Source organism: Lepidochelys kempii, chromosome 23 (genome assembly GCF_965140265.1).
Source record: "Lepidochelys kempii isolate rLepKem1 chromosome 23, rLepKem1.hap2, whole genome shotgun sequence".
Lineage (NCBI taxonomy): Eukaryota > Metazoa > Chordata > Testudines > Cheloniidae > Lepidochelys > Lepidochelys kempii.
This window is the reverse complement of record NC_133278.1, coordinates 2352331-2375617: the sequence shown is the minus strand read 5'-3', so window position 1 is coordinate 2375617 and position 23287 is coordinate 2352331. Positions and strand designations below refer to the sequence as shown.

The 23287-nt window shown below is 58.6% G+C and overlaps 1 protein-coding gene across 1 annotated transcript; it reads right to left on the bottom strand.

Annotated features, from left to right (window-relative positions):
- Window positions 1-1912: 1912 nt before the first annotated feature.
- KPTN (kaptin, actin binding protein) lies at window positions 1913-22882 on the bottom strand. Its single transcript, XM_073321456.1, has 12 exons — window positions 22513-22882; window positions 15985-16067; window positions 14859-14943; window positions 12000-12054; window positions 10865-10940; window positions 9747-9820; window positions 9125-9234; window positions 7886-7981; window positions 7316-7382; window positions 6690-6825; window positions 4557-4766; window positions 1913-2543 (listed from the first exon to the last, which is right to left on the bottom strand). Exons 1-12 carry the CDS (start codon window positions 22832-22834, stop codon window positions 2412-2414), a joined length of 1446 nt encoding a protein of 481 aa, XP_073177557.1. The 5' UTR covers window positions 22835-22882; the 3' UTR covers window positions 1913-2411.
- Between the last annotated feature and the right edge of the window lie 405 nt (window positions 22883-23287).

The window sequence follows — 23287 nt, the reverse complement described above, 5'->3', positions numbered from 1 at the left end:
GTCTATCTGGCAGCTCTTTTTAAAGACTTGGAGGTGTGGAAAGAAAAGAGAGAGACCGTACGCTGGAGCCGGGGAGGAGAGAGGGAGGAAGGGCAGGACCAGTGTGGAAGGGGATGGGAAGGGAGACAGGAAGAGGGAGAAGGATTCGGTCTATTAAGGGAGGGAGGCTGAGATAACAGCTCGGCTTCATCCTGGTGTTTCACGTGCCATCTGAGAGCCGCCCACAGAAATCAGAGCAAGGGCAGGAGAAATCCTGCTGAATAGCAGAAAGAGCTTTTCCCAAAGCACGGGGGCTGACGGCTGCAAATGGCCACAGCTCAGAGATGCTGGGTTTTGCTGAGATCACTACTCCCACATCCCTGGACGTTATCGGTTTATTTGTAGTGTATGAAGTGACCGTGTTGTCTAGTGGTTAGAGCTCTGCCCCCAAGCCTGCTTGGCACGTTCCTTCCCCGCCCTGTGCCTCAGTTTCCCCATCTGTAAAACGGGGTAATGAAGCCAAGCTGTTTTGTCAAGTGCTCTGTGATGCACCTGAGAACGGCTTGGTGTCGTGACAGGAGTGCTCCCTAGAGGCCATGCTGTACAGATCTGAGGTAATGAGACGTGCCCGAAGAGGTGAGTCGCGTCCTGAACACAGGACGGAGAAATGGCTCCACGGGTGCCTCCTGTCCAACACCAAGACACGTGCGTAGCCCTTTGCAGTGGAGGGTCTCACAGCATTTAACAAGTGTTCGCAAATTCAGCCTCACAGGTGCCCGGCCTCCTGGGTGACAAGCTCCCCATGCTACTGTGTGAGTTCACGGCAGCGCTGGGAATAAAACCGACATCTCCGGACCCCAGCGCCTCTAACAAAACTTCTCTTCCCCCTTCCGCCCACTCATTCGGCCCCACTACCTCAGACTGGGCAGCTAGAGAACCCCGACTCACATCTCTGTCCCTAGCTGCTTCCAGCCTTTGCCAACCCCTGCAGACCCCAAAACCCCACAGAGGAGATTCAGAGGGACCCAGCTTAGAAAGAGTCAAACAATCCCAATAATTCAGCTCGGCTCAGCAGCAACCACGGTTGACTCTCCCAGCCGTCTGGGAAGCACGCTGCTCCCTCTTGGCTGCATTGGAGAAGGCAGAACTCCCGGGTGCCCTCAGGGAAATACGGAGCCCAAGGCCTGCGTGCATCATGCAGGAAATTAGTCAGATATTCCCTCCCGGCAGGCTTTGGAACTGACAAACCCTGATGCTTGCCACAAGCTGGTGTCTAATATTAAAGGTGATTTCTTCTCTGGCAGGGGTATATGGGGCTGCTGCTCTGACAGATGGTCCTGCCTGTCCCTGGCACCTGTGGCATGGCAGGCTGTCAGGTGGTGAGCCAGGCCTCCTGGGGAGCTACTCCCTGCTCTCCCCCCTCCCCTGACTCACGGGGTGACCCCAGGCACCCCCTTTAGAAACTGACCAATGTCCATCTTCCTGCTAGTCGGGGGTTTGCCCCCCTGTTCCGTTCGCGAGGCCACTCCGGAACCCACTTGACACAAAGACAGCACGTGATGGCGAATCCAGTGCCTCCCTGCATCGGTTCTTCCATGGGTTAAAGACCCTCACTGCTAAACACAAGCCCATTTCTAGTCTCCACTTGTCTGGCTTCAGCTCCCAGCCACTGGCTCTCACTGGCCTTTGCCTGCTTAACCAAGGGGTTCTCAGAAATCACTTCCCACTTGCAAACCGCTTACCCTTCTCTGGCCAGGGGACCTGCTCCAAATTGAATGCCCAGGAGCTCCTCCATTAAAGGATCGCCTCCAATTTATAAGGGGAGAGCCCCAAATGTGCCCTGAAACGTGGCCTGCAGCCCTGTTAGCAGGGACCTCCAACTAGCTCCACACCCCCTTACCAGGGGGGATACAGATGACAGCAAGACACTGGGTGCATGGGAACTTTTACTGGGCCGGGGCGAGGGGGTGTTAATGTAAACATCCATCCAAGGCAGCTGTGGCCCTTGGTGTCACCGTTCAGGGTCTCTTGTGCCACGGGCTGGCCCCTGGCTGGCTGGCACAGCGTGGGCAAAGGGACTGGAGAAGTCCGATCTTCGTTCTTTGCTCTCCCCAGCAGGAGGGGAGCGCCTGGCACGTGCTGCGTGTACCAGGCATATGCTGCATGGAACTGGCACACGTCCACGTCAGGGAGGCTACAGCACAGCTTCCTGGTTGGCTGTTCCACTCTCACAGACAAAGGTCCGTTAGGGCTGGATCCTCCATCATGTCCTGATCTCGCCCTGCCGCCACCATCATTGTCCCCCTGGCCCTTCCCAGGGCAAGGGGCCTCTCTGACTGCCAGCGCTTCCCGGAGCTCCTGCGGAGAGCAGGATCCTGCAACCAGGCTGGCCAGAAATCAGCTGCGATGTGGCGAGCGCAGGCCGTGCCCAGTTATTCCTCTGTTGCTTCCCCGTCCGCACAGGCATCTCGCACCCGCTGGGAGATGCGGCTGTGGCTCGCCCGCTGTGCCACCTCCTGGCGAAGCCTCTCCAGAAGGCACTGAGCCGTCTGCTTCAGGCTATGCTGTGTGGGAGGAGAAGGGAGAGAAGCAGTGACCTGGTGAGCGGGATGGGCACAGAGAGGTTACAGCACGGCTACTGACAACCCCAACTTCCTTCAGGAGCCAGCTCATATCGCCCACCTGCCGGAACTCGCTTCAGCCGACCCGACAGGCCTCCTCTCCCGCCGCTCGACTGGCCTAGCGCTCGCTTCTGCTAACCCTGCACATGCATATGCACAAGAATCTTCTCCTCTGCAGTCCTGCCCGCCTGTCTCGCTCCATGTCATGTCAAATCTCCCAGGCCGTGAGCCTGCTAGGGCAGGGACTGCCTTGTGCGTTCCTTGTCTGGACAGCTCCCATCACAATGGATTCCTAGGTGCTGGCAGAATGATAACCAATCTCCGCTGAACGGATCTGCTCTTTCTTTCTCTGCTAGTTGTTCTGCATCCTGGCTCGTGTCTTTAACTCTGGCAAGCAGCCTGGGGTGCGTTGTGCATAGAACGCACGTTGCAAAATCGTCTGGCATTTCTGACTGCACCCCGATGTCTAACTGCGGGACTCAGGCCTGGCACCTTTCCCTTGTGACAGCTGGGTTTACAGGCGGCGTTTGGGGCTGTTCTTAAGGCCGACCATGGGGAGCCGGACTAGGGCAACTCAGACGTTTGCCTTTTCTCAGCCCTAGAGACAGTCTCCCTCTTCCTTCCTACAGTCAGCAAGGGCAGAAACTCCTGCCTCTGTTTATGAGGCTGCGGCTCTCCAGGAAGATTCTCCGAGAGGACAAAACCTGCAGTACAAGGACCATGGGGCTAGGGCGGCCCTCCCGACCCTGGGCAGCTCCTGTTGGAGCAGTGCCTGGTATGTAAGCTCCCCATTGCTGCATGCAACATTCTGGCTGTGCTCTGCAGCACCTGTACTGGGGACATTTGCCACCACTTGGAAATGGGGTTTTTACACCCCCATTTGCTGCCCTTCTCTGTTCCCCGGCATGCAGGGGCTGGCGTTTCTATTTTAAATGAATCGTTAATAGGCAAAGAGCAGAGAGGAGAAGGGACTCGACTGAGCTACGAATTCTGAGCTTGTTACCCTCAGCCTATACAAGCGCCGGTGGATTCCCAGCAAGGTAAGGCCCAGGGAATCTAGACACGATAAAAGGAAATACTCCTTCGTGTGGTGGGAAGGTACAGGAGGTGGTGTTCACAGCACAACGGATCAGAGGGTCAGTTATCACGACGCTTCTATCACCAATAACATTTGCGGCTAAGATAGGAAGAGCCAAATCTACTGCATCAGCAGATCACTGCAAGGAATCCCGCCTGTCTTCCCATATCGTTGGCCTGTGACACTATCAGAAGTTGGGAAAGGTTTTTTTTCTAAATCATCTTCTGTACCCGGCACTGGGCACTGCTGAATGCTGCACCTCCCGACTGGATGGACCAGTGACCAGAGCCAGTACAGGAAGAGGCAGGAATACCCAACTAGATGGCTCAACAGTCTGCAGAGGTCAAACAAAACCAGCTTCCTACATCCCTCCTCTCCAGCCATGCTTGGCATCCCCAGAGTTCTGCAGTATGGATCTTATCAGCTCTGGGAATTCTGGGAGACTCCCGATTGGCTAGTGAGAGGGGCAGACTCCCTCAGGGTGGAACATCTCACAATTGCAAGGGTGGGAGACCCGATTCCCAGAAATAGGGACCACAAGGATACATCAGAAATCTAACTTTAAAATATTACTCACACATTTCTTGCAGTATATTTCTTCCCCAAAGATTGCAGAGGATTTAAGCCACATACGCAAGGATCACTTCACCTGCCACAGGCATGTAACCACCTCCAGGCTGGGATGTGGCAGCTGTTTAACATCTGCATAGCAACCCCACGCACCAGTTTAGGACAGGAAGTGAGGCAGAACCCCGTGTCCAACTAACAGGAGAGTTTTCAGCCAGAGAGAACGTCATTATCGTTGGCCAGGACACCGGGACAGCTAAAGTCGGAGGGCTACTGAGATCTGCTTGGCCTTCTCAGAGGGGCCAACTCACCTGCAGAACATGCAGCCCCTTCAGACACACCACAGCCAGCTCACAGAGCCCGTCGCAGGTCAGGTCTGCGTACTCCATGGACAGCAGGGGGCTGGGGAAACTCCGCTTCCAGAGCAGCTGAAACTCCCCAGCGGGCTGCGACGAGGCTTCGGCCCCTGCTGCACCAGCTCCGGTAGCTCCCGAGTGCCTGTACTTGTAACAGAGCAGCTCCTGCAACGGGGGAAGAGAGAAACGTGCCGGGAAGCAGGCAGGCAAGTCTGCAGGTGGACAGATGGGCCCTGCTAATGATGGCCAGGCTGCGCGGGCAGGGGAGGGCGTAACCCAGCGGGACGCAGGCGCAGTGTCAAATGATCAACATCTGCAAAAGAGCCAGGGAGCTCCTATCAACCCCCATTTCTGAGCAGCCGTCCCGCCTCCAGCAGGCCTGGCATTTACTGGCCCATTTCAGCAGAAGGCATGCACAGGAAACACACACACACAGTTTAAACCTTGTTAACCAGTAGAACTCCCTGCCACTTGATTTCACTGAAGCCAAGAGCTTAGTGGGATTCAACGAGGGATGTTTGTGTGATTAACAAGAAAATACGGCATTAGAACAGTGAGGATTTGGCAGGGCTAGAGATTTTCCTGCTTTGGGGCATGAGCTGAACTCTAGCCACTAGGGGGTGTAACAGGGTCTTGCCTTATCTGGTGCTCAACCGGACACTGCCTCAGTTTCCCCAATTTTGCAGCCAAACAAAATCACCACAACCTGGGGCTTTGTACTTTTTATCCTAAGACAGTTCAACTTAAAACCAGGCACACCCAACTTCTGTCTGCAGGCTCACCAGCTCAGGAGACCCCTCCCAAGGGCTCCCATCCTCCACACAGACCAGCTGCCACAGCTCCCCCGCTCCTTTGAATCTTTCTCTGAACTCCAGCTGCCCTTTATATCTGGCTAGGGGGTCATATGGCTGAAACAGAGCTGAGGGTTAGAGGGGATCACAAATTGAATGTGTGTCAATCATGTGATGCAGTTGTGAAAAAAGTGAATAGCATTCCGGGGTGTGTTAACAGGAGTGTCGCACATAAAACCCGGGAGGTAACTGTCCCGCTCTGCTCAGTGCTGGGGAAAACACTTTACTAAAGATGTGGACAAACTGGAGAGAGCCCAGAGGAGAGCAACAAAAATGAGAAAAGGTTTAAAACACCTGACCTAGGAGGAGAGGTTAAAAAAACCTGAGCACGTCTAGTCTGGAGAACAGAGTGAGGGGGAACCTGAGAATAGTCTTCAAGGCTGGTACAAAGAGGACGGCGATCAACTGTTCTCTGTGTCCACTGCTGGTAGGACAAGGAGTAATGGGCTTAATTGGCAGCAAGGGAGATCTAGGTTTGGATATTAGGACAAACTTTCTAACTCTAAGGACAGTTAAGCTCTGGGACAGGTGACCCAGGGAGGTTGTGGATTCCCTGTCACTGGAGGATTTAAGACCAGGTTAGGCAAACCCCTGTCTGGGTTGGTCTAGGTTCACTTGACCCTGGCTCAGTGCAGGGGGCTGGATGCAATGCCCTCTCGAGGTCCCTTCCAGCCCGACATTTTGATGATGCTACGGTATGATTCTATGATCTCCCAGCAGCCCTGAACCTGAGTCACATGACCCAGGGCCAGCAGAACCAGGAGGTGGAAATACTGTGGGAGCGCCATCCCAGTGTAAACTCATGCATGCCCAGCATGGAGGTGGGGGACGATGGAGGTGAGTGGGACCCAGGGAAGTGTCACAGGCCAGAGAGCAGGTAGAAACCTCCAGGACCCCCCCCCTTCCCTGCCTGGAGCCAGCTGACCCTCTCCCCCACCTAGCAGAGTCTCAGTACCTCCCCTAACTCCCCCTATTACCCCTCTGCCCCCCATTCGCAGGGAGCTTCTGCCCCCTGGACTCAGCCTGGTAAAAGGGCCAGGCCACCTTCCTCTGAAGCAGCTGGGACTGGCCAATCCCTCGGTGCCCCATCACAGATTCACACAGCGGATCCCACCTGACACATGCTCTCGCTCCCTGCCTGGGGTCGGCCCTAGACCAGCCCGTTTCAGTGGGTTTCACCATGCAGACAGGGAAGCAGCAGCCCACCTCCAGCAGCCTGCCGTGCCCCTCCACCTACCTGTCCGTATGTGCCCAGGAGTATCTCGGGCGCTCCGTCGAAATCGATGTCCGTCACCAAGGCACAGAGCACGCTGTCATGCCGGTCACTGGCTGGCAGGGTCAGCTGGTCTGCCAGCCCATGGGTCAGGACATTCCTGGGGGGCATGGTGGGGGAAGTTACCAAACACAGAGCAGGGATCTCCCGAGGCCCAGCCCAGCCCCCTACGCGCTGGGCCACACTGCATCTCAAACCACCCCCCAGGTAGCCTGGGTTAGGGTCAGGACTGAGGAAGGCTCCTCGGGGGGGACCCTGGCTCCGGGAAAGGCTGCCTGTTGCTGGGCTAGGCGAGCTGTTCCCCTCCTGGTCACGGCCTCGTCTCCAACGGAGCTGGAGGGGAGCAAAGGCCGTGCATTCCGCGTTCGTAGGCGCACACGAGACTGGGGATCCTGCCGATCCAAGCTGCAGGTGAGCTGGCGGGAAGGGACCTGCCCCCAAGCCAGCCAGGCTGCAGCGGCTCTCCGATGCTCAGCCCCACGCTCACTCTGCCCTCGCGACCCGGTCATCCCCAGCCAGGGTGTGGAAAGGGCCCCATGGTGGGATGCCGGCAAAGCGCGTCTTGGCACATCCCAGCCCCCAGCACTGACCTGTATACCACGGACAGCTCGATGGTGCTAGTGACGAGAACACTGTAGCCCTGGTCGCCTGCATTACCTAGTGGGAGCAGACATGGCAGGTGGTGACGGGGAGACACACCAGCCAGCGGGCTAACGCTTGGCTCCCAGCCATTGCAGAGCTCGGGGCAGCTTCCCTCTCCGCATCTGTCAGCCAAGCTCATCTGGGCCCTCCTCGACCCCACTCCACCTGCTGCCTTGCTTCAGCCTGACTCCGTTGCTGGGGACAAGTGAAGCGGGAAGCAGGACTCCAGTGGCCTGAACCACCCCGAAATGTGCCCCCCAAGACTTAGGGGCACAGAACAAGTGGCTGTGAGCTAACCCACCTGAACCCCAGGCAGCCCCAAAGGCCTGGAAACCGGAGCGAGGAAGGGGGCTGGGTCTGTTTGCGAGGGCGAGGGAAAGCATTCTGTACTCTGCGCTGCAAGGGTTAATGTGCATCAGACCCCACAGAGCACCCCATGAGTTACAAATGAACCCCCCCAATGTCCGCTTGGTCAAATCTAAGTCACACCTCCCACCCCCAGCTCCCTTCGCGCTTACCATTCTGGGCAGGGTCACCCCCAGGGGACGGCAGTGTGAACAGCAGGACCTTGGAGATGGGGCCGTCCTGCTGAATGCTCCAGCTCTGCAGCACCTCTGCAACGGAGAGACACAGGGCGCTGAGGGCAAGGCGGGCGACCAGGCGACAGCTGGGTGGAACTTTTTGGACAAAATGTTCTCCCACCGGGTCACCAAAACCATTAGCGGGAAAGGATCAGTTTTGATGAATTTCCCGACTGAAAAAAAAGTTAAAATGTTTCAGAAAAGTTGGGGCGTGGGAGAGGGGGTGTGGGTTTAAAATTTAACGTAGTTTACACTAAACAAAGGGTTTAAAAAAAAAAAAAAGGTTGTAATCGAAACGTTTGGAAATTAACAAAACGTTTCCACTGACCTGAATCCAGATTCGTTTTGGTTTGTCAGGCTGTAAAATCTGGGGGAGGATTTTGACTTTTTGTCCCAATTCGGGATGGAAACGGCTTCAAAATCTCCAACTCCCAGCAGAGATGGGAATGCCCATCAGATCCTGTCTGGCCAAGCCCCTGTCCCGAGGGATGTAGCAGAAAGCTCCCACAGTCCACTCCCCAGGGCCATGCAGAACCTCGGTTCAGATGAGTTCCCCTCCTTCTCGAGCTAATTCATATTCAATCTAACTCGTGTGTTAGACAGTTTGCGTTTTTGTTTATTTACTAGGTAATCTGCTTTGATCTGTTTGCTATGACTTATAATCACTTAAAATCTATCTTCTGTAGTTAATAAGCTTGTTTTTGCTTTATCTAAACCAGTGAGTTTGAGTGAAATGCATGGGAAAACATAGCTTAAGGGACAAAGGCTGTTGCCTAATCCTCTCCACATTGAGGGGGAGGCGAACTGGATAATAAAATTCATACTGATTGGGGTTTGGACCAGGGCAGAATGCCACAGCCCTTGGATCCTAGCTTGGGAAGCTGGTGGTTATTTTGGCTGTAGCCTTTCTACTGTTGGTTCGTGCAGTGGCTAGCCAGAAAGCCTGCAGGTAACTGCAGCTGGGTGTGTCCCTACCTGTGTGAATGCTGGTGGAAGTGTAGGGCCAGGAGCAGGTCTGCAGCTTGTCACAGCAGCTCATTGAGAGAGGGAGCCCAGGCTGGTGGGTCAGAGGGCTCAGCAGTACCCCAGTTCCAGGTGGCACCACGGGGGGAACCCATCACACCCGGCTCACCCACTGATGTCTTACATGCCCTTGGAAGGGCAGCCCTGGCTCACCTCTGCTGGCCTGCTCCACCTGGGCCACCCGGACGTAGCCACTCTGGCACCCAAAGGCTGTGAGACGCCGGCCTGAGCCAGGGATGTTGCAGACGTCCAGCCACAGCACGCTGCGGGGGGAAACACAAGACGTGGGGCTGTGCACGGCCGGGGGGGAGGGGACACTGCCCCGAGGAAGAGGAGGTGGGAGAGGAAAGGAAAAGGCAGTGAGAGAGAATACGGCGGGGAAGGAGGAGAACGTGTCGGGGGGACCAGGGGCCGCAGGGCTGAGAGTAGCAGCAGGAAGCCCTTGCATGTGAGCACCAGGCTGAGCCATCTTTAAGGGTGGCCAACAGCACAGAGTTCGCGACCACACTTCCCACTTGCTACAGCGGGGGAGGAGGTCCGGCTAGGTGGGGCGGGCGACTGGGCGTGGGAAAGGCTGGGAACCACTGGTGATATCGGGGTATAAACCGTGGGTTAGAGCCGCAGCTGCTGTCAAATGGAAGACTCTGCTCCAATGGAGTGACACCGATCGGGGGATCGGGCCTCTGCCCCACCCACGCTAACACGGACACCTCCTCCCCCACCCTGCCGCTCAGCCCCCCGGGAGAATGCACCCCTAACAAACCATTTCTCCTACTTGCTGGGCAGCTCCTGGAGCTCCGGGAAGAGGTTCTGCACGGGCTGCTCCTCGAACTGGTGCAAGCCTTCATTCTGCAAGGGGAAAGCGGTCCCATCATCAGTCCAGGCCCAGCCAGACACTGAGCTCAGATACACTGGGGGCCAATCCCAGTTACTCCCATTGAACTTGCCCCAGTGTGCCTTTGAGGCAGCATGGCCTAGTGGTTGGAACACCACACAGACTCAGGAGACCCGGGATCTATTTCCAGCTCTGCCTTGGCCTGCTGGGCGACCTTGGGCAAAGTCACCTCTCTTTCCCTGTGCCTCAGTTTCCCTATCCCAAAAGGGATGATGAGACCAACCTCCTCTGTAAAGTGCTGTAGGATCTACTGACGGAGAGTACTAGGCAACACTTTTCTATAACCACATGGAACTTTTTTTTTTTTAAAAGGGATAGTGCACACAGTCCTTCCCCAACGCAGATACCAGCAGCCCTGCATCTCTGGGAAGGAAGTGAACCTGCACCAGGTGTCACACAACAAGCCCCCAGCCGTGTGAGGCCCCGGGGAGGGGAAGAGAGCCACAGGGTGCAATGCAAGTGCAACAGAGCAGGGCTCTTAGTATTAGAGAAGCAACGAAGGGTCATGGTGGATTCTCAGCACTTGGAGTCTCTCTCTCGAGACAGGACATCTCTTCCTAAGAGCTCTGCTCTAGCTCAACCACAAGCTATGGGCTGGAGGCAGAAAGAACAGGGGGAAATTCTTCAGCCGGTGTTATGCAGGTCAGCACAGAATCCCCCATTTCCTGTCCTAAAGTGCTGTACAGATGGCTGGGGAACAGCTGCCAGACCTCACCCCTTTGGGGGCCACATTTGGCACTGCTTGAGCGAGTGCTGCCACACCCCACTCCAGAGGCAGCTGCATGGCAGCCCTGCGTGAGGGATCCCCATGTTATCAGCTGCCCCACCCTATTCCAGAGGTGGCTGCATTTTAGTGAAGGTAAGTAATCCCTGTGTTGGAAAGGAAAGGTGCCAGGCCACACAGGAATCAATTGTTCTCCAAGTGACCTCCAGAGCACATGGCTCTGTACCAGGGCAGAACCCAGCAGCAGGCGGCTCCTCCTGGGCACTGATCTCACCTCTTTGTACAGGTGAATGCAGGGGTCGTTCCCACTCAGCAGAAAGACTGTCTCTGGCTGGTCTCCAACATGGACTCTAGAAGAGCAGAAAAGGAAAATAATTACCAGGAGAAGTGGCGATTCCACACACTTGAGGATCCAGCTGTGGGAAAGGTGCCGCTGGAGGAAAGATTTTGCTGCCGATGGATCCCAAAGCACTTCGCATGGGCCTGGTTCTGAATGGTGCTGAGCACCCCGATTCTCAGGGACTTCAGCAGGACTTGAGGTTGTTTAGCACTTCGGGATCCAGCACACACAGTACACCGCCACTGCAATGCAGCCAGCTCTGGGGTGGAACGCTGTAACTCTTTAACAGTGAATGGCAGTGCCATTAGGTAGGTTAGGACAGGGGGAGGAGAAATGAAATTGCAAAGGGAATTTAGGAAAGCAGAATGGAATTTCCCTGGGATGGAATTTGGACTGGATTCCGCCCAGGGCTGACACGCCTAACTCTTCTCAAGAAAAGTGCTATCAGATCTTTAAGGAGCATGAACAATCCTAGGTCTGGTTTACACCTAAAAACATAGGTTAATGTAAGCTGCCTGCATCACCCTATTTGCGCATGTGTCTACACTTCCATTTGTCTCTGGCTGTCATAAACGCCCCGTTACAGCAACGCAGTCCAACCACCTCCCCAGGCAGTCTGGTATGATGGCCAACCTACCAAGATCGAGGCAGGGCGAGCATCGACACTGTGTGACCTGTGCTAATCCTAACAGTCCTCCAGCCGCTGTCCCACAATGCCCCATTCCCTGCATCAGTGACCACTCTGGTCACAATTGTAAACTCCACTGCCCAAGGGTCACGGAGACTGGAAGCCACCCCTGCGTGTTTCTGAAATGCCTTTCCTGGATCACCCGCCTTGTTCTGCACAACTGCCCAGCCGACCATGCCCGTTCCACGTACTAGACACACCCGGGCCCCGAAAGACAGGATGGCAAATCCCAGAGTCTTCAATGTCTTTTTTACAGCTGATGTTTAAAGCAGAGAGGGGCCGGGGGGATGGACGGTCATGCCACGTGGAGCGGTGATTGCTAGTGTGAGCTTGCAGGCTCGTGTATGGGAAGAAAAGAGAATGGCGGAGCGATATACGTACTCCGCATGGTACAGCTGGAATGGGGTGAACTGCAGCTCCAGGTTCAAGCAGCTTTCTGGAGGGGAAGAACAGAGATGAGTAAGAAGGTAAATCGGACACAGAATTACCTGCCGGTTCTCTAACAAAACACCACCACAAATCACCACAGGCTCTCCGAGAGTCACTGTGTGACCCTGGCAAATCACGGCACCTCTCCAGGCCTCACGCCCTCACTGGAGAGCGGTGACAGGGCAGCTAGAGTTAAGGTTACAGTCAGCTTTCTGTTTCAAGCTGGACTCTTCTATGGCCTCTAAAATCGGCAGGGGAACTTAGATTGAACAGGAATGTGGTGTGCCTCATGGGGGCGCAAGATAGGTTAGTGAGCCGTATTGGGGGTCATGCAACAAAGGGGTTTCTGAGACACAGACACCTCCCCATCCCTCAAAAGAGCTTTTCTTAAGGTTCACAGATTTTTTCCAATACGCAACAGGGTTCAAAGCGGGTTGTGAAAGGATAAAATGAGGGTGACAATACTTCCTTCAGCTTACTGTTTGGCTGCCCTGGCTGTTAGCCTGTACGCTCTTTGGGGCAGGGACTGTCTCTTACTAGATGCATGTGCAGCGCCCGGCACAATGGGGGCCTGATCTCGGTCGGGGTCTGGGCAGCGCCTGGCGCAAATGGGACCTAATCTTGGTCAGGGTCTGAGGCAGTGCCTGGTACAACGGGGGCCCTAATCTCAGTTGGGGTCTCTAGGCATACCATAATATTCATAATTCAAATTAGGCTGGGGAACAGACAGTCATTCTGTCAATCTTGCACTGCCCCCTGCCCTCCTCCCCTAGCTATGGGCTAAACGGGACGTAGCAGGAATTAAAGAGGGGAGAGGAACCTACCCAGGATTCTAGGAAAGCTGAAGGGCCTAAAATTTAACAAGAGCCTCCTGATACTATTTCCTTTTTAACATGTTTCCATAGTAAGACGACAGGGGGACCCGAATAAATCCATAAGTATCTTCAAGATGAGGATTGCAACAGTGTTAAAATCCCGGCCACCCAGCTCAGTTCTGCAGACAGTACATTTAATCTGACTGAAGGATGCGTGCACCAGCAAAAGTTACACTAGGCAGCCAATTCTAGCAAGAATTCTCTGAAGTAACTTAAAGATCTTCATCTCTGGAACAAAATCTTCATCTCTGGATCATTTTTCAGCACCTGTCAGCTTGCAGAATCCCCAAGGGTAACTCACCTACTGTTAGGATAAAGATATTCAGGCCTGTCTGCAAAGGCCTGTACTTTAAGAATTTAGGTGTATTCTTATCACTTGGCTAGTTCTAGAGGTATAAAAGAAAGAATCAAAATCACCGTCTGCTGGTGTAAGGGCCTTCTCTTACTGTGACAGTCTGAGGCCCTGTTCTTAGGCTAAGGCCTTTGGCTAAGCAGCAGAGGCAGCCATAAGCTAGGAAGCAAACAGTCACATCCTCACATTCCAAACTAGTCACATTGAAATAAGGTGCTATTGGGCTGTTAGGCACTATCAGGACAGGATTGTATTCCTATCACCTCCAGAGAAAGGGAAGTGCCTAGAAAATGTAAAAGGAAACTTAGTTTGATAGCATCCTGTCTGGCAAGAACTCACTTATCAATAGCTGGGATGTGAAATCCTCACTTCTGTATTGTCTTGTCATTATAGTTCCCACTTTGCTGTTGTTTGTCTGTATAATCTCTGTCTGGTTCTGTGATTGTTCCTGTCTGCTGTATAATTAATTTTGCTGGGTGTAAACTAATTAAGGTGGTGGGATATAATTGGGTACATAATCATGTTACAATATGTTAGGATTGGTTAGCTAAATTTCAGGAAAATGATTGGTTAAGGTATAGCTAAGCAGAACTCAAGTTTTACTATATAATCTGTAGTCAATGAGGAAGTGAGGGGGTGAAGGGGTGGGTGGGGGAGATGGGAACAGGGGTGCGGAAATTGGAATCATGTTTTGCTAAAGGGGGAAATGGGAACAGGGAATGGGAGTAAGGAAGTTGGAATCATGTTTGGCTAAGGGCAGGAATGGGAACAGGGACACAGGTATAAGGCTCTGCGGTGTCAGAGCTGGGAAGGAGGATACTAAGGAAGGAAACTGAAATCATGCTTGCTGGAAGTTCACCCCAATAAACATCGAACTGTTTGCACCTTTGGACTTCGGGTATTGTTGCTCTCTGTTCATGCGAGAAGGACCAGGGAAGTAAGTGGGTGAAGGAGTAAGCCCCCTAACACCTACCACTAAAATGCAGCCACCTCTTGGGTGGGCTACAGCAGCTGTTCAACCGCACACAGAACTGCCATAGCATTGCAACTGTTATTTGCGGTTTATTATTTCGATTACAGCAGCACGCACAAGCCAGAGCCCATCATGCCAAAGGCCGTACAGACATACAGGAAGGGACAGTCCCTGCTCGGAAGGGCAGAAAGTTCCGCAACTGGAACAAACGTGGGAACTTTAGGAAGACAATACATTACTCACATTGGCCAGGACCCCAGGGATGACAACCAGAGCTTTAGGGAAAGCGTGGGGGGACCTTTTGCAACCTGTAACTGGCCAGATTTCAGTTAGGTCTTCTCTGAAAGAGGGTGCCTCACAGGGGAGAGCGCCCACCCTTCAGAGCACTCCCAGTTGAGTCATCAACACCACTCCCTGAAGCACCTGTGTTTTCCCTAGAGGTCCCCCAGCTAAGTACTGAGCCAGGCTGATGCGGCTTAGCTTGTAAGATGTGACAAGATCACAGCCCTTGGGTTGACTGCAGGAGGCCAATTATATTTACTCTCTGCTGCCCCGCTCCCACCAAACAACAGCACAGAGGTCAGAGGTCAGACGTTAGCTTGGTTACTTACGTGCGATGGAGTCCAGGTTATATTCCGATCCAGGCTCATAGTCACAATAAATGTTCAGAAACGGACTCGCTTTATCTCCAGAGTCCTGGAGAGAGAGAGTGAAAGAGGAACCCGTCTGAGGATCATCAGCGATGTTAGCTTAGGGAGTAACAGAACCTGTGAGGTTCATTTCAAAGCACAACATTTTTAAAAGGACACATTATCATACCATTTCCGTAAGGGAACGGACAGTTCTGGGGACCAACAATGGAGTCTAAATCCTAGCCCTCTGCTATTATTTATTATATAGGACCCCTGGTCATGAACCAGCATGCCACGGCGCTAGGCAGAAACTCAGAACAAAACCACACTCCCTACCCCACAAAGCTTACAGTCTAATTATCTCACTAGAGACAACAGATGGACCTGGACTGAGGAGTACAAGGGAACAATACCGGCCTGTAGAATAGGCAGCTAATCAGGGGCTCAAAGCTGTCACTGTCATGGGAATAACAGCTGGTTCAGTGGCCTATGTAACGTCAAGCACTTTCCATCAGTAGATCTCAAAGCACTTTCCAAAGGAGGGTGGTATAATTATCTCCATTTTACAGAAGGGAAAACTGAGGCACAGAGCAGGTCTCAGACCTCTTTCATGCTAGCTGTCTCAGCAAAGAAGCCAAGAATTTGGGCTGAGATTTTTCATATGAGCCTAAGGGACTTAGGGACCCAAATCCAATTGAAAGTCAGCGGCAATTGGGCATCTAAGTCATTTAGCCTCTCTGGGTCTCCACTGCCTATCTGTACACTGAGGATAATAGCATGGATCTACCTCAGAGGAGTGGTGTAAGAATAAGCACATTAAAGACAATGAGCTCAGACACTACAGAAATGAGGATCATAGTAGGTCGCTAGATTAGACAGATGTGCATGGAGTTAGTTAGATTAGATCTGCACCCAGGACACATGGCAGGACTGTGTACGCAGCGTAGAAGTTTGCCCTGCTGCTGACTGGGATGAAGCAGTTTTGTTGCTCGCTACATGCTCAGGGATTTCACTTCAGCACCTTCCACACAGCTACATGTACTTTAAAATGCAACAAACTCCACCTGTTGAAGAAAGCGGAGGGCAGGAAAGGAAAAGCAGGTACCTTAATGAAAGTTATTCCCACCACGAGACCCCTCTTCGGCGGCGACTTGCTGAAAGTGTCAATCGAGACAATCTCAGCATCAACTGCCAAGAAACAATAAATCATTGACACAACTGGTTACTATTATTTGTACCAGGGAACAGGTCCCCATGGTGCTAGGGTTGTACAGGCAGAGACTAAAATAACAGTCCCTGCCTTGCAGAGTTTACCATTTTAGATTAACAGTTTAAATTTTTGCCAAAGGTCACAAAGTTTAATGCAATAATAATAAACTTTGCACAATACTTGACTCCTGTTTGCAGGCCTTATACAAACAAAGAGTGTTTTTCCATAACCTCTCAGGTGCCTTTAAAAACAATGGCTACATTTCACCAGAGGGAGGATCTCAAGGCAATTTACAAAGATCAGTCCCATTATCCTCATTCCAGAGACAGAGAGAAACTGAGACACAGGTCCAAGGCCACACAAAGAATCCTCAGGAAAGCTAGGAACAGAACCCAGGAGTCCCCGTTCCCTGTTCTAACCTCAAAACCTCACTCCTCTCCCAAAACCCAGGAGTCCTGACTCCCAGCCCCCTGACCTAACAATGACTAACAGACCCTCCCTCTGCCCCTAATCTGACCTCTCTCACCAAGGAAATAACTGAAAAGGTCCCTGTCACCCACCTCGGGTGGACTCACCCCAACCTGAGTGTGCTCCCTAACCCCTCTCCCCAGGAATGGAGGTGAACTGAAGCACCCCCAACCCCAGAATGACCCCCTGACCCCTCTCACCAGGGGTATAGGTGCACTGCAGTTCCGATGAAGTGAGCTGTAGCTCACGAAAGCTTATCCTCAAATAAATTTGTTAGTCTCTAAGATGCCACAAATACTCCTATATCCTTTTTGCAGTACCCTTGGCCACCCACCCCTGCGTGACCCCTGGCCCCTCTCACCAGGGATGTGGCTGAATTGCAGCCCCCTGGCCGGCCACCCACCCCCGCGTGACCCCTGACCCCAGAACGACCCCTGATGCTCTCACCAGGGATGTACGTGAATTGCAGCCCCCTGGCCACCCACCCCAGGTGACCCCTGACCCCAGAACAACCCCCGGCCCCTCTCACCAGGGATGTGGGTGAACTGCAGCCCCCTGGCCACCCACCCCCAGGTGACCCCTGACCCCAAAACGACACCCGGTCCCTCTCACCGGGGATGTGGGTGAACTGCAGCCCCCGGGCCACCCACCCCAGGTGACCCCTGACCCCAGAACGACCCCCGGCCCCTCTCACTGGGGATGTAGGTGAACTGCAGCCCCCGGGCCACCCACCCCAGGTGACCCCTGACCCCAGAGTGACCCCCGGCCCCTCTCACCGGGGATGTAGGTGAACTGCAGCCCCCTGGCCACCCACCCCAGGTGACCCCTGACCCCAGAGTGACCCCCGGCCCCTCTCACCGGGGAGGTGGGTGAACTGCAGCCCCCGGGCCACCCACCCCAGGTGACCCCTGACCCCAGAGTGACCCCCGGCCCCTCTCACCGGGGAGGTGGGTGAACTGCACCCCCTGGCCACCCACCCCCAGGTGACCCCTGACCCCAGAACAACCCCCGGCCCCTCTCACAGGGGATGTAGGTGAACTGCAGCCCCCGGGCCACCCACCCCAGGTGACCCCTGACCCCAGAGTGACCCCCGGCCCCTCTCACCGGGGATGTAGGTGAACTGCAGCCCCCGGGCCACCCACCCCAGGTGACCCCTGACCCCAGAGTGACCCCCAGCCCCTCTCACCAGGGAGGTGGGTGAACTGCAGCCCCCGGGCCACCCACCCCAGGTGACCCCTGACCCCAGAGTGACCCCCAGCCCCTCTCACCGGGGATGTGGGTGAACTGCAGCCCCCTGGCCACCCACCCCCAGGTGACCCCTGACCCCAGAGTGACCCCCGGCCCCTCTCACCGGGGAGGTGGGTGAACTGCAGCTCCCTGGCCACCCACCCCCAGGTGACCCCTGACCCCAGAGTGACCCCCGGCCCCTCTCACCGGGGAGGTGGGTGAACTGCAGCCCCCGGGCCACCCACCCCCAGGTGACCCCTGACCCCAGAGTGACCCCCGGCCCCTCTCACCGGGGATGTAGGTGAACTGCAGCCCCATGGCCACCCACCCCCAGGTGACCCCTGACCCCAGAGTGACCCCCGGCCCCTCTCACCGGGGAGGTGGGTGAACTGCAGCTCCCTGGCCACCCACCCCAGGTGACCCCTGACCCCAGAGTGACCCCCGGCCCCTCTCACCGGGGAGGTGGGTGAACTGCAGCCCCCGGGCCACCCACCCCCAGGTGACCCCTGACCCCAGAGTGACCCCCGGCCCCTCTCACCGGGGATGTAGGTGAACTGCAGCTCCCTGGCCACCCACCCCAGGTGACCCCTGACCCCAGAGTGACCCCCGGCCCCTCTCACCGGGGATGTAGGTGAACTGCAGCTCCCTGGCCACCCACCCCCAGGTGACCCCTGACCCCAGAGTGACCCCCGGCCCCTCTCACCGGGGAGGTGGGTGAACTGCAGCCCCCGGGCCACCCACCCCAGGTGACCCCTGACCCCAGAGTGACCCCCGGCCCCTCTCACCGGGGAGGTGGGTGAACTGCAGCCCCCTGGCCACCCACCCCAGGTGACCCCTGACCCCAGAGTGACCCCCGGCCCCTCTCACCGGGGAGGTGGGTGAACTGCAGCCCCCGGGCCACCCACCCCAGGTGACCCCTGACCCCAGAGTGACCCCCGGCCCCTCTCACCGGGGATGTAGGTGAACTGCAGCCCCCGGGCCACCCACCCCAGGTGACCCCTGACCCCAGAGTGACCCCCGGCCCCTCTCACCGGGGATGTAGGTGAACTGCAGCCCCCGGGCCACCCACCCCAGGTGACCCCTGACCCCAGAGTGACCCCCGGCCCCTCTCACCGGGGAGGTGGGTGAACTGCAGCCCCCGGGCCACCCACCCCAGGTGACCCCTGACCCCAGAGTGACCCCCGGCCCCTCTCACCGGGGATGTAGGTGAACTGCAGCCCCCGGGCCACCCACCCCAGGTGACCCCTGACCCCAGAGTGACCCCCGGCCCCTCTCACCGGGGATGTAGGTGAACTGCAGCCCCCGGGCCACCCACCCCAGGTGACCCCTGACCCCAGAGTGACCCCCGGCCCCTCTCACCGGGGATGTAGGTGAACTGCAGCCCCCGGGCCACCCACCCCAGGTGACCCCTGACCCCAGAGTGACCCCCGGCCCCTCTCACCGGGGAGGTGGGTGAACTGCAGCTCCCGGGCCACCCACCCCAGGTGACCCCTGACCCCAGAGTGACCCCCGGCCCCTCTCACCGGGGATGTAGGTGAACTGCAGCCCCCGGGCCACCCACCCCAGGTGACCCCTGACCCCAGAGTGACCCCCGGCCCCTCTCACCGGGGATGTAGGTGAACTGCAGCCCCCGGGCCACCCACCCCAGGTGACCCCTGACCCCAGAGTGACCCCCGGCCCCTCTCACCGGGGAGGTGGGTGAACTGCAGCTCCCGGGCCACCCACCCCCAGGTGACCCCTGACCCCAGAGTGACCCCCGGCCCCTCTCACCGGGGATGTAGGTGAACTGCAGCCCCCGGGCCACCCACCCCAGGTGACCCCTGACCCCAGAGTGACCCCCGGCCCCTCTCACCGGGGATGTAGGTGAACTGCAGCCCCCGGGCCACCCACCCCAGGTGACCCCTGACCCCAGAGTGACCCCCGGCCCCTCTCACCGGGGAGGTGGGTGAACTGCAGCCCCCGGGCCACCCACCCCAGGTGACCCCTGACCCCAGAGTGACCCCCGGCCCCTCTCACCGGGGATGTAGGTGAACTGCAGCCCCCGGGCCACCCACCCCAGGTGACCCCTGACCCCAGAGTGACCCCCGGCCCCTCTCACCGGGGATGTAGGTGAACTGCAGCTCCCGGGCCACCCACCCCCAGGTGACCCCTGACCCCAGAGTGACCCCCGGCCCCTCTCACCGGGGATGTAGGTGAACTGCAGCCCCCGGGCCACCCACCCCAGGTGACCCCTGACCCCAGAGTGACCCCCGGCCCCTCTCACCGGGGATGTAGGTGAACTGCAGCCCCCGGGCCACCCACCCCAGGTGACCCCTGACCCCAGAGTGACCCCCGGCCCCTCTCACCGGGGATGTAGGTGAACTGCAGCCCCATGGCCACCCACCCCCAGGTGACCCCTGACCCCAGAGTGACCCCCGGCCCCTCTCACCGGGGAGGTGGGTGAACTGCAGCTCCCTGGCCACCCACCCCAGGTGACCCCTGACCCCAGAGTGACCCCCGGCCCCTCTCACCGGGGAGGTGGGTGAACTGCAGCCCCCGGGCCACCCACCCCCAGGTGACCCCTGACCCCAGAGTGACCCCCGGCCCCTCTCACCGGGGATGTAGGTGAACTGCAGCTCCCTGGCCACCCACCCCAGGTGACCCCTGACCCCAGAGTGACCCCCGGCCCCTCTCACCGGGGATGTAGGTGAACTGCAGCTCCCTGGCCACCCACCCCCAGGTGACCCCTGACCCCAGAGTGACCCCCGGCCCCTCTCACCGGGGAGGTGGGTGAACTGCAGCCCCCGGGCCACCCACCCCAGGTGACCCCTGACCCCAGAGTGACCCCCGGCCCCTCTCACCGGGGAGGTGGGTGAACTGCAGCCCCCTGGCCACCCACCCCAGGTGACCCCTGACCCCAGAGTGACCCCCGGCCCCTCTCACCGGGGAGGTGGGTGAACTGCAGCCCCCGGGCCACCCACCCCAGGTGACCCCTGACCCCAGAGTGACCCCCGGCCCCTCTCACCGGGGATGTAGGTGAACTGCAGCCCCCGGGCCACCCACCCCAGGTGACCCCTGACCCCAGAGTGACCCCCGGCCCCTCTCACCGGGGATGTAGGTGAACTGCAGCCCCCGGGCCACCCACCCCAGGTGACCCCTGACCCCAGAGTGACCCCCGGCCCCTCTCACCGGGGAGGTGGGTGAACTGCAGCCCCCGGGCCACCCACCCCAGGTGACCCCTGACCCCAGAGTGACCCCCGGCCCCTCTCACCGGGGATGTAGGTGAACTGCAGCCCCCGGGCCACCCACCCCAGGTGACCCCTGACCCCAGAGTGACCCCCGGCCCCTCTCACCGGGGATGTAGGTGAACTGCAGCCCCCGGGCCACCCACCCCAGGTGACCCCTGACCCCAGAGTGACCCCCGGCCCCTCTCACCGGGGATGTAGGTGAACTGCAGCCCCCGGGCCACCCACCCCAGGTGACCCCTGACCCCAGAGTGACCCCCGGCCCCTCTCACCGGGGAGGTGGGTGAACTGCAGCTCCCGGGCCACCCACCCCAGGTGACCCCTGACCCCAGAGTGACCCCCGGCCCCTCTCACCGGGGATGTAGGTGAACTGCAGCCCCCGGGCCACCCACCCCAGGTGACCCCTGACCCCAGAGTGACCCCCGGCCCCTCTCACCGGGGATGTAGGTGAACTGCAGCCCCCGGGCCACCCACCCCAGGTGACCCCTGACCCCAGAGTGACCCCCGGCCCCTCTCACCGGGGAGGTGGGTGAACTGCAGCTCCCGGGCCACCCACCCCCAGGTGACCCCTGACCCCAGAGTGACCCCCGGCCCCTCTCACCGGGGATGTAGGTGAACTGCAGCCCCCGGGCCACCCACCCCAGGTGACCCCTGACCCCAGAGTGACCCCCGGCCCCTCTCACCGGGGATGTAGGTGAACTGCAGCCCCCGGGCCACCCACCCCAGGTGACCCCTGACCCCAGAGTGACCCCCGGCCCCTCTCACCGGGGAGGTGGGTGAACTGCAGCCCCCGGGCCACCCACCCCAGGTGACCCCTGACCCCAGAGTGACCCCCGGCCCCTCTCACCGGGGATGTAGGTGAACTGCAGCCCCCGGGCCACCCACCCCAGGTGACCCCTGACCCCAGAGTGACCCCCGGCCCCTCTCACCGGGGATGTAGGTGAACTGCAGCTCCCGGGCCACCCACCCCCAGGTGACCCCTGACCCCAGAGTGACCCCCGGCCCCTCTCACCGGGGATGTAGGTGAACTGCAGCCCCCGGGCCACCCACCCCAGGTGACCCCTGACCCCAGAGTGACCCCCGGCCCCTCTCACCGGGGATGTAGGTGAACTGCAGCCCCCGGGCCACCCACCCCAGGTGACCCCTGACCCCAGAGTGACCCCCGGCCCCTCTCACCGGGGAGGTGGGTGAACTGCAGCCCCCGGGCCACCCACCCCAGGTGACCCCTGACCCCAGAGTGACCCCCGGCCCCTCTCACCGGGGATGTAGGTGAACTGCAGCCCCCGGGCCACCCACCCCAGGTGACCCCTGACCCCAGAGTGACCCCCGGCCCCTCTCACCGGGGATGTAGGTGAACTGCAGCCCCCGGGCCACCCACCCCAGGTGACCCCTGACCCCAGAGTGACCCCCGGCCCCTCTCACCGGGGAGGTGGGTGAACTGCAGCTCCCGGGCCACCCACCCCAGGTGACCCCTGACCCCAGAGTGACCCCCGGCCCCTCTCACCGGGGATGTAGGTGAACTGCAGCTCCCGGGCCACCGGCCGCAATTTCTGCCGCAGGTCCTGGTAGCGGAAGTAAATCACCTTCCCCTTCAGGGTGGCCACCAGGAGCCCCCTGGGGCCCCCGCCGCAGGCTCGCCCGGGGCCCGCCGCGCCCTCGGGCCCGGGCCCGGGCCCGCCCGCCGCCTCCAGCCCCGCCTCCCGCTCCGGGCCCCCCCCGGCCAGCGCCGCCAGCCCGTAGACGTTGCTCTGGGAGGCCAGGCGGGTGAAGCTGTCCTCCGGCAACGGGCAGCCCCGGCGCGCCCCCGGGGGCTGAGGCGGCTCCATGCCCCCTCGTCCCGCGGCCACCCGCCCTCCCGGGTCAGGCAGCTCAGCGGACACCTCCCCGCGGAGGGGTCCTCGCCGGCCGGCCAGGCAGGCGCTCGCGGGGGGCAGCTCGGCCAGGCGGGCGGGCCTCGCGCAGCCACGGGCGCCAGCGTCGCGGCGGGTGACGTCACGAGTCCGGGCAGGGCAAGGTGCCCGGAGCCAAAATGGCGCCCGCGGGGCAGCGGGGAGGAGCCGTGCCCCCTCGCGGAGGGGAGGGTGGGGGGTGGTCTGGGTCAGCCCCCCCGCATGCATGGGGTAGGGGATGGGGAAGTCGCCCCATGGGGCAGGAGCTGGGAGGGGTCACTTGAGGCAGCCCCCCCCAGGGGCAAGGGGGCCACGCCCCCTCTGCGGGGGAGGGGACAGAACGGTCCCCTGGGGCAGCCCCCCCATGGGGCAGGGGAGGGAAGGGCCAGC

Coding starts and splice junctions, on each gene's coding strand:
- KPTN (XM_073321456.1), bottom strand. CDS start 22,834: ATGGAGCCGCCTCAGCCCCCGGGGGCGCGCCGGGGCTGCCCGTTGCCG. Junction 9,821..10,864: donor GCATTCACCTGTACAAAGAG/GTGAGATCAGTG, acceptor TTCCCCTTGCAG/AATGAAGGCTTGCACCAGTT. Junction 2,544..4,556: donor AGGGGCTGCATGTTCTGCAG/GTGAGTTGGCCC, acceptor CCTCCCACACAG/CATAGCCTGAAGCAGACGGC.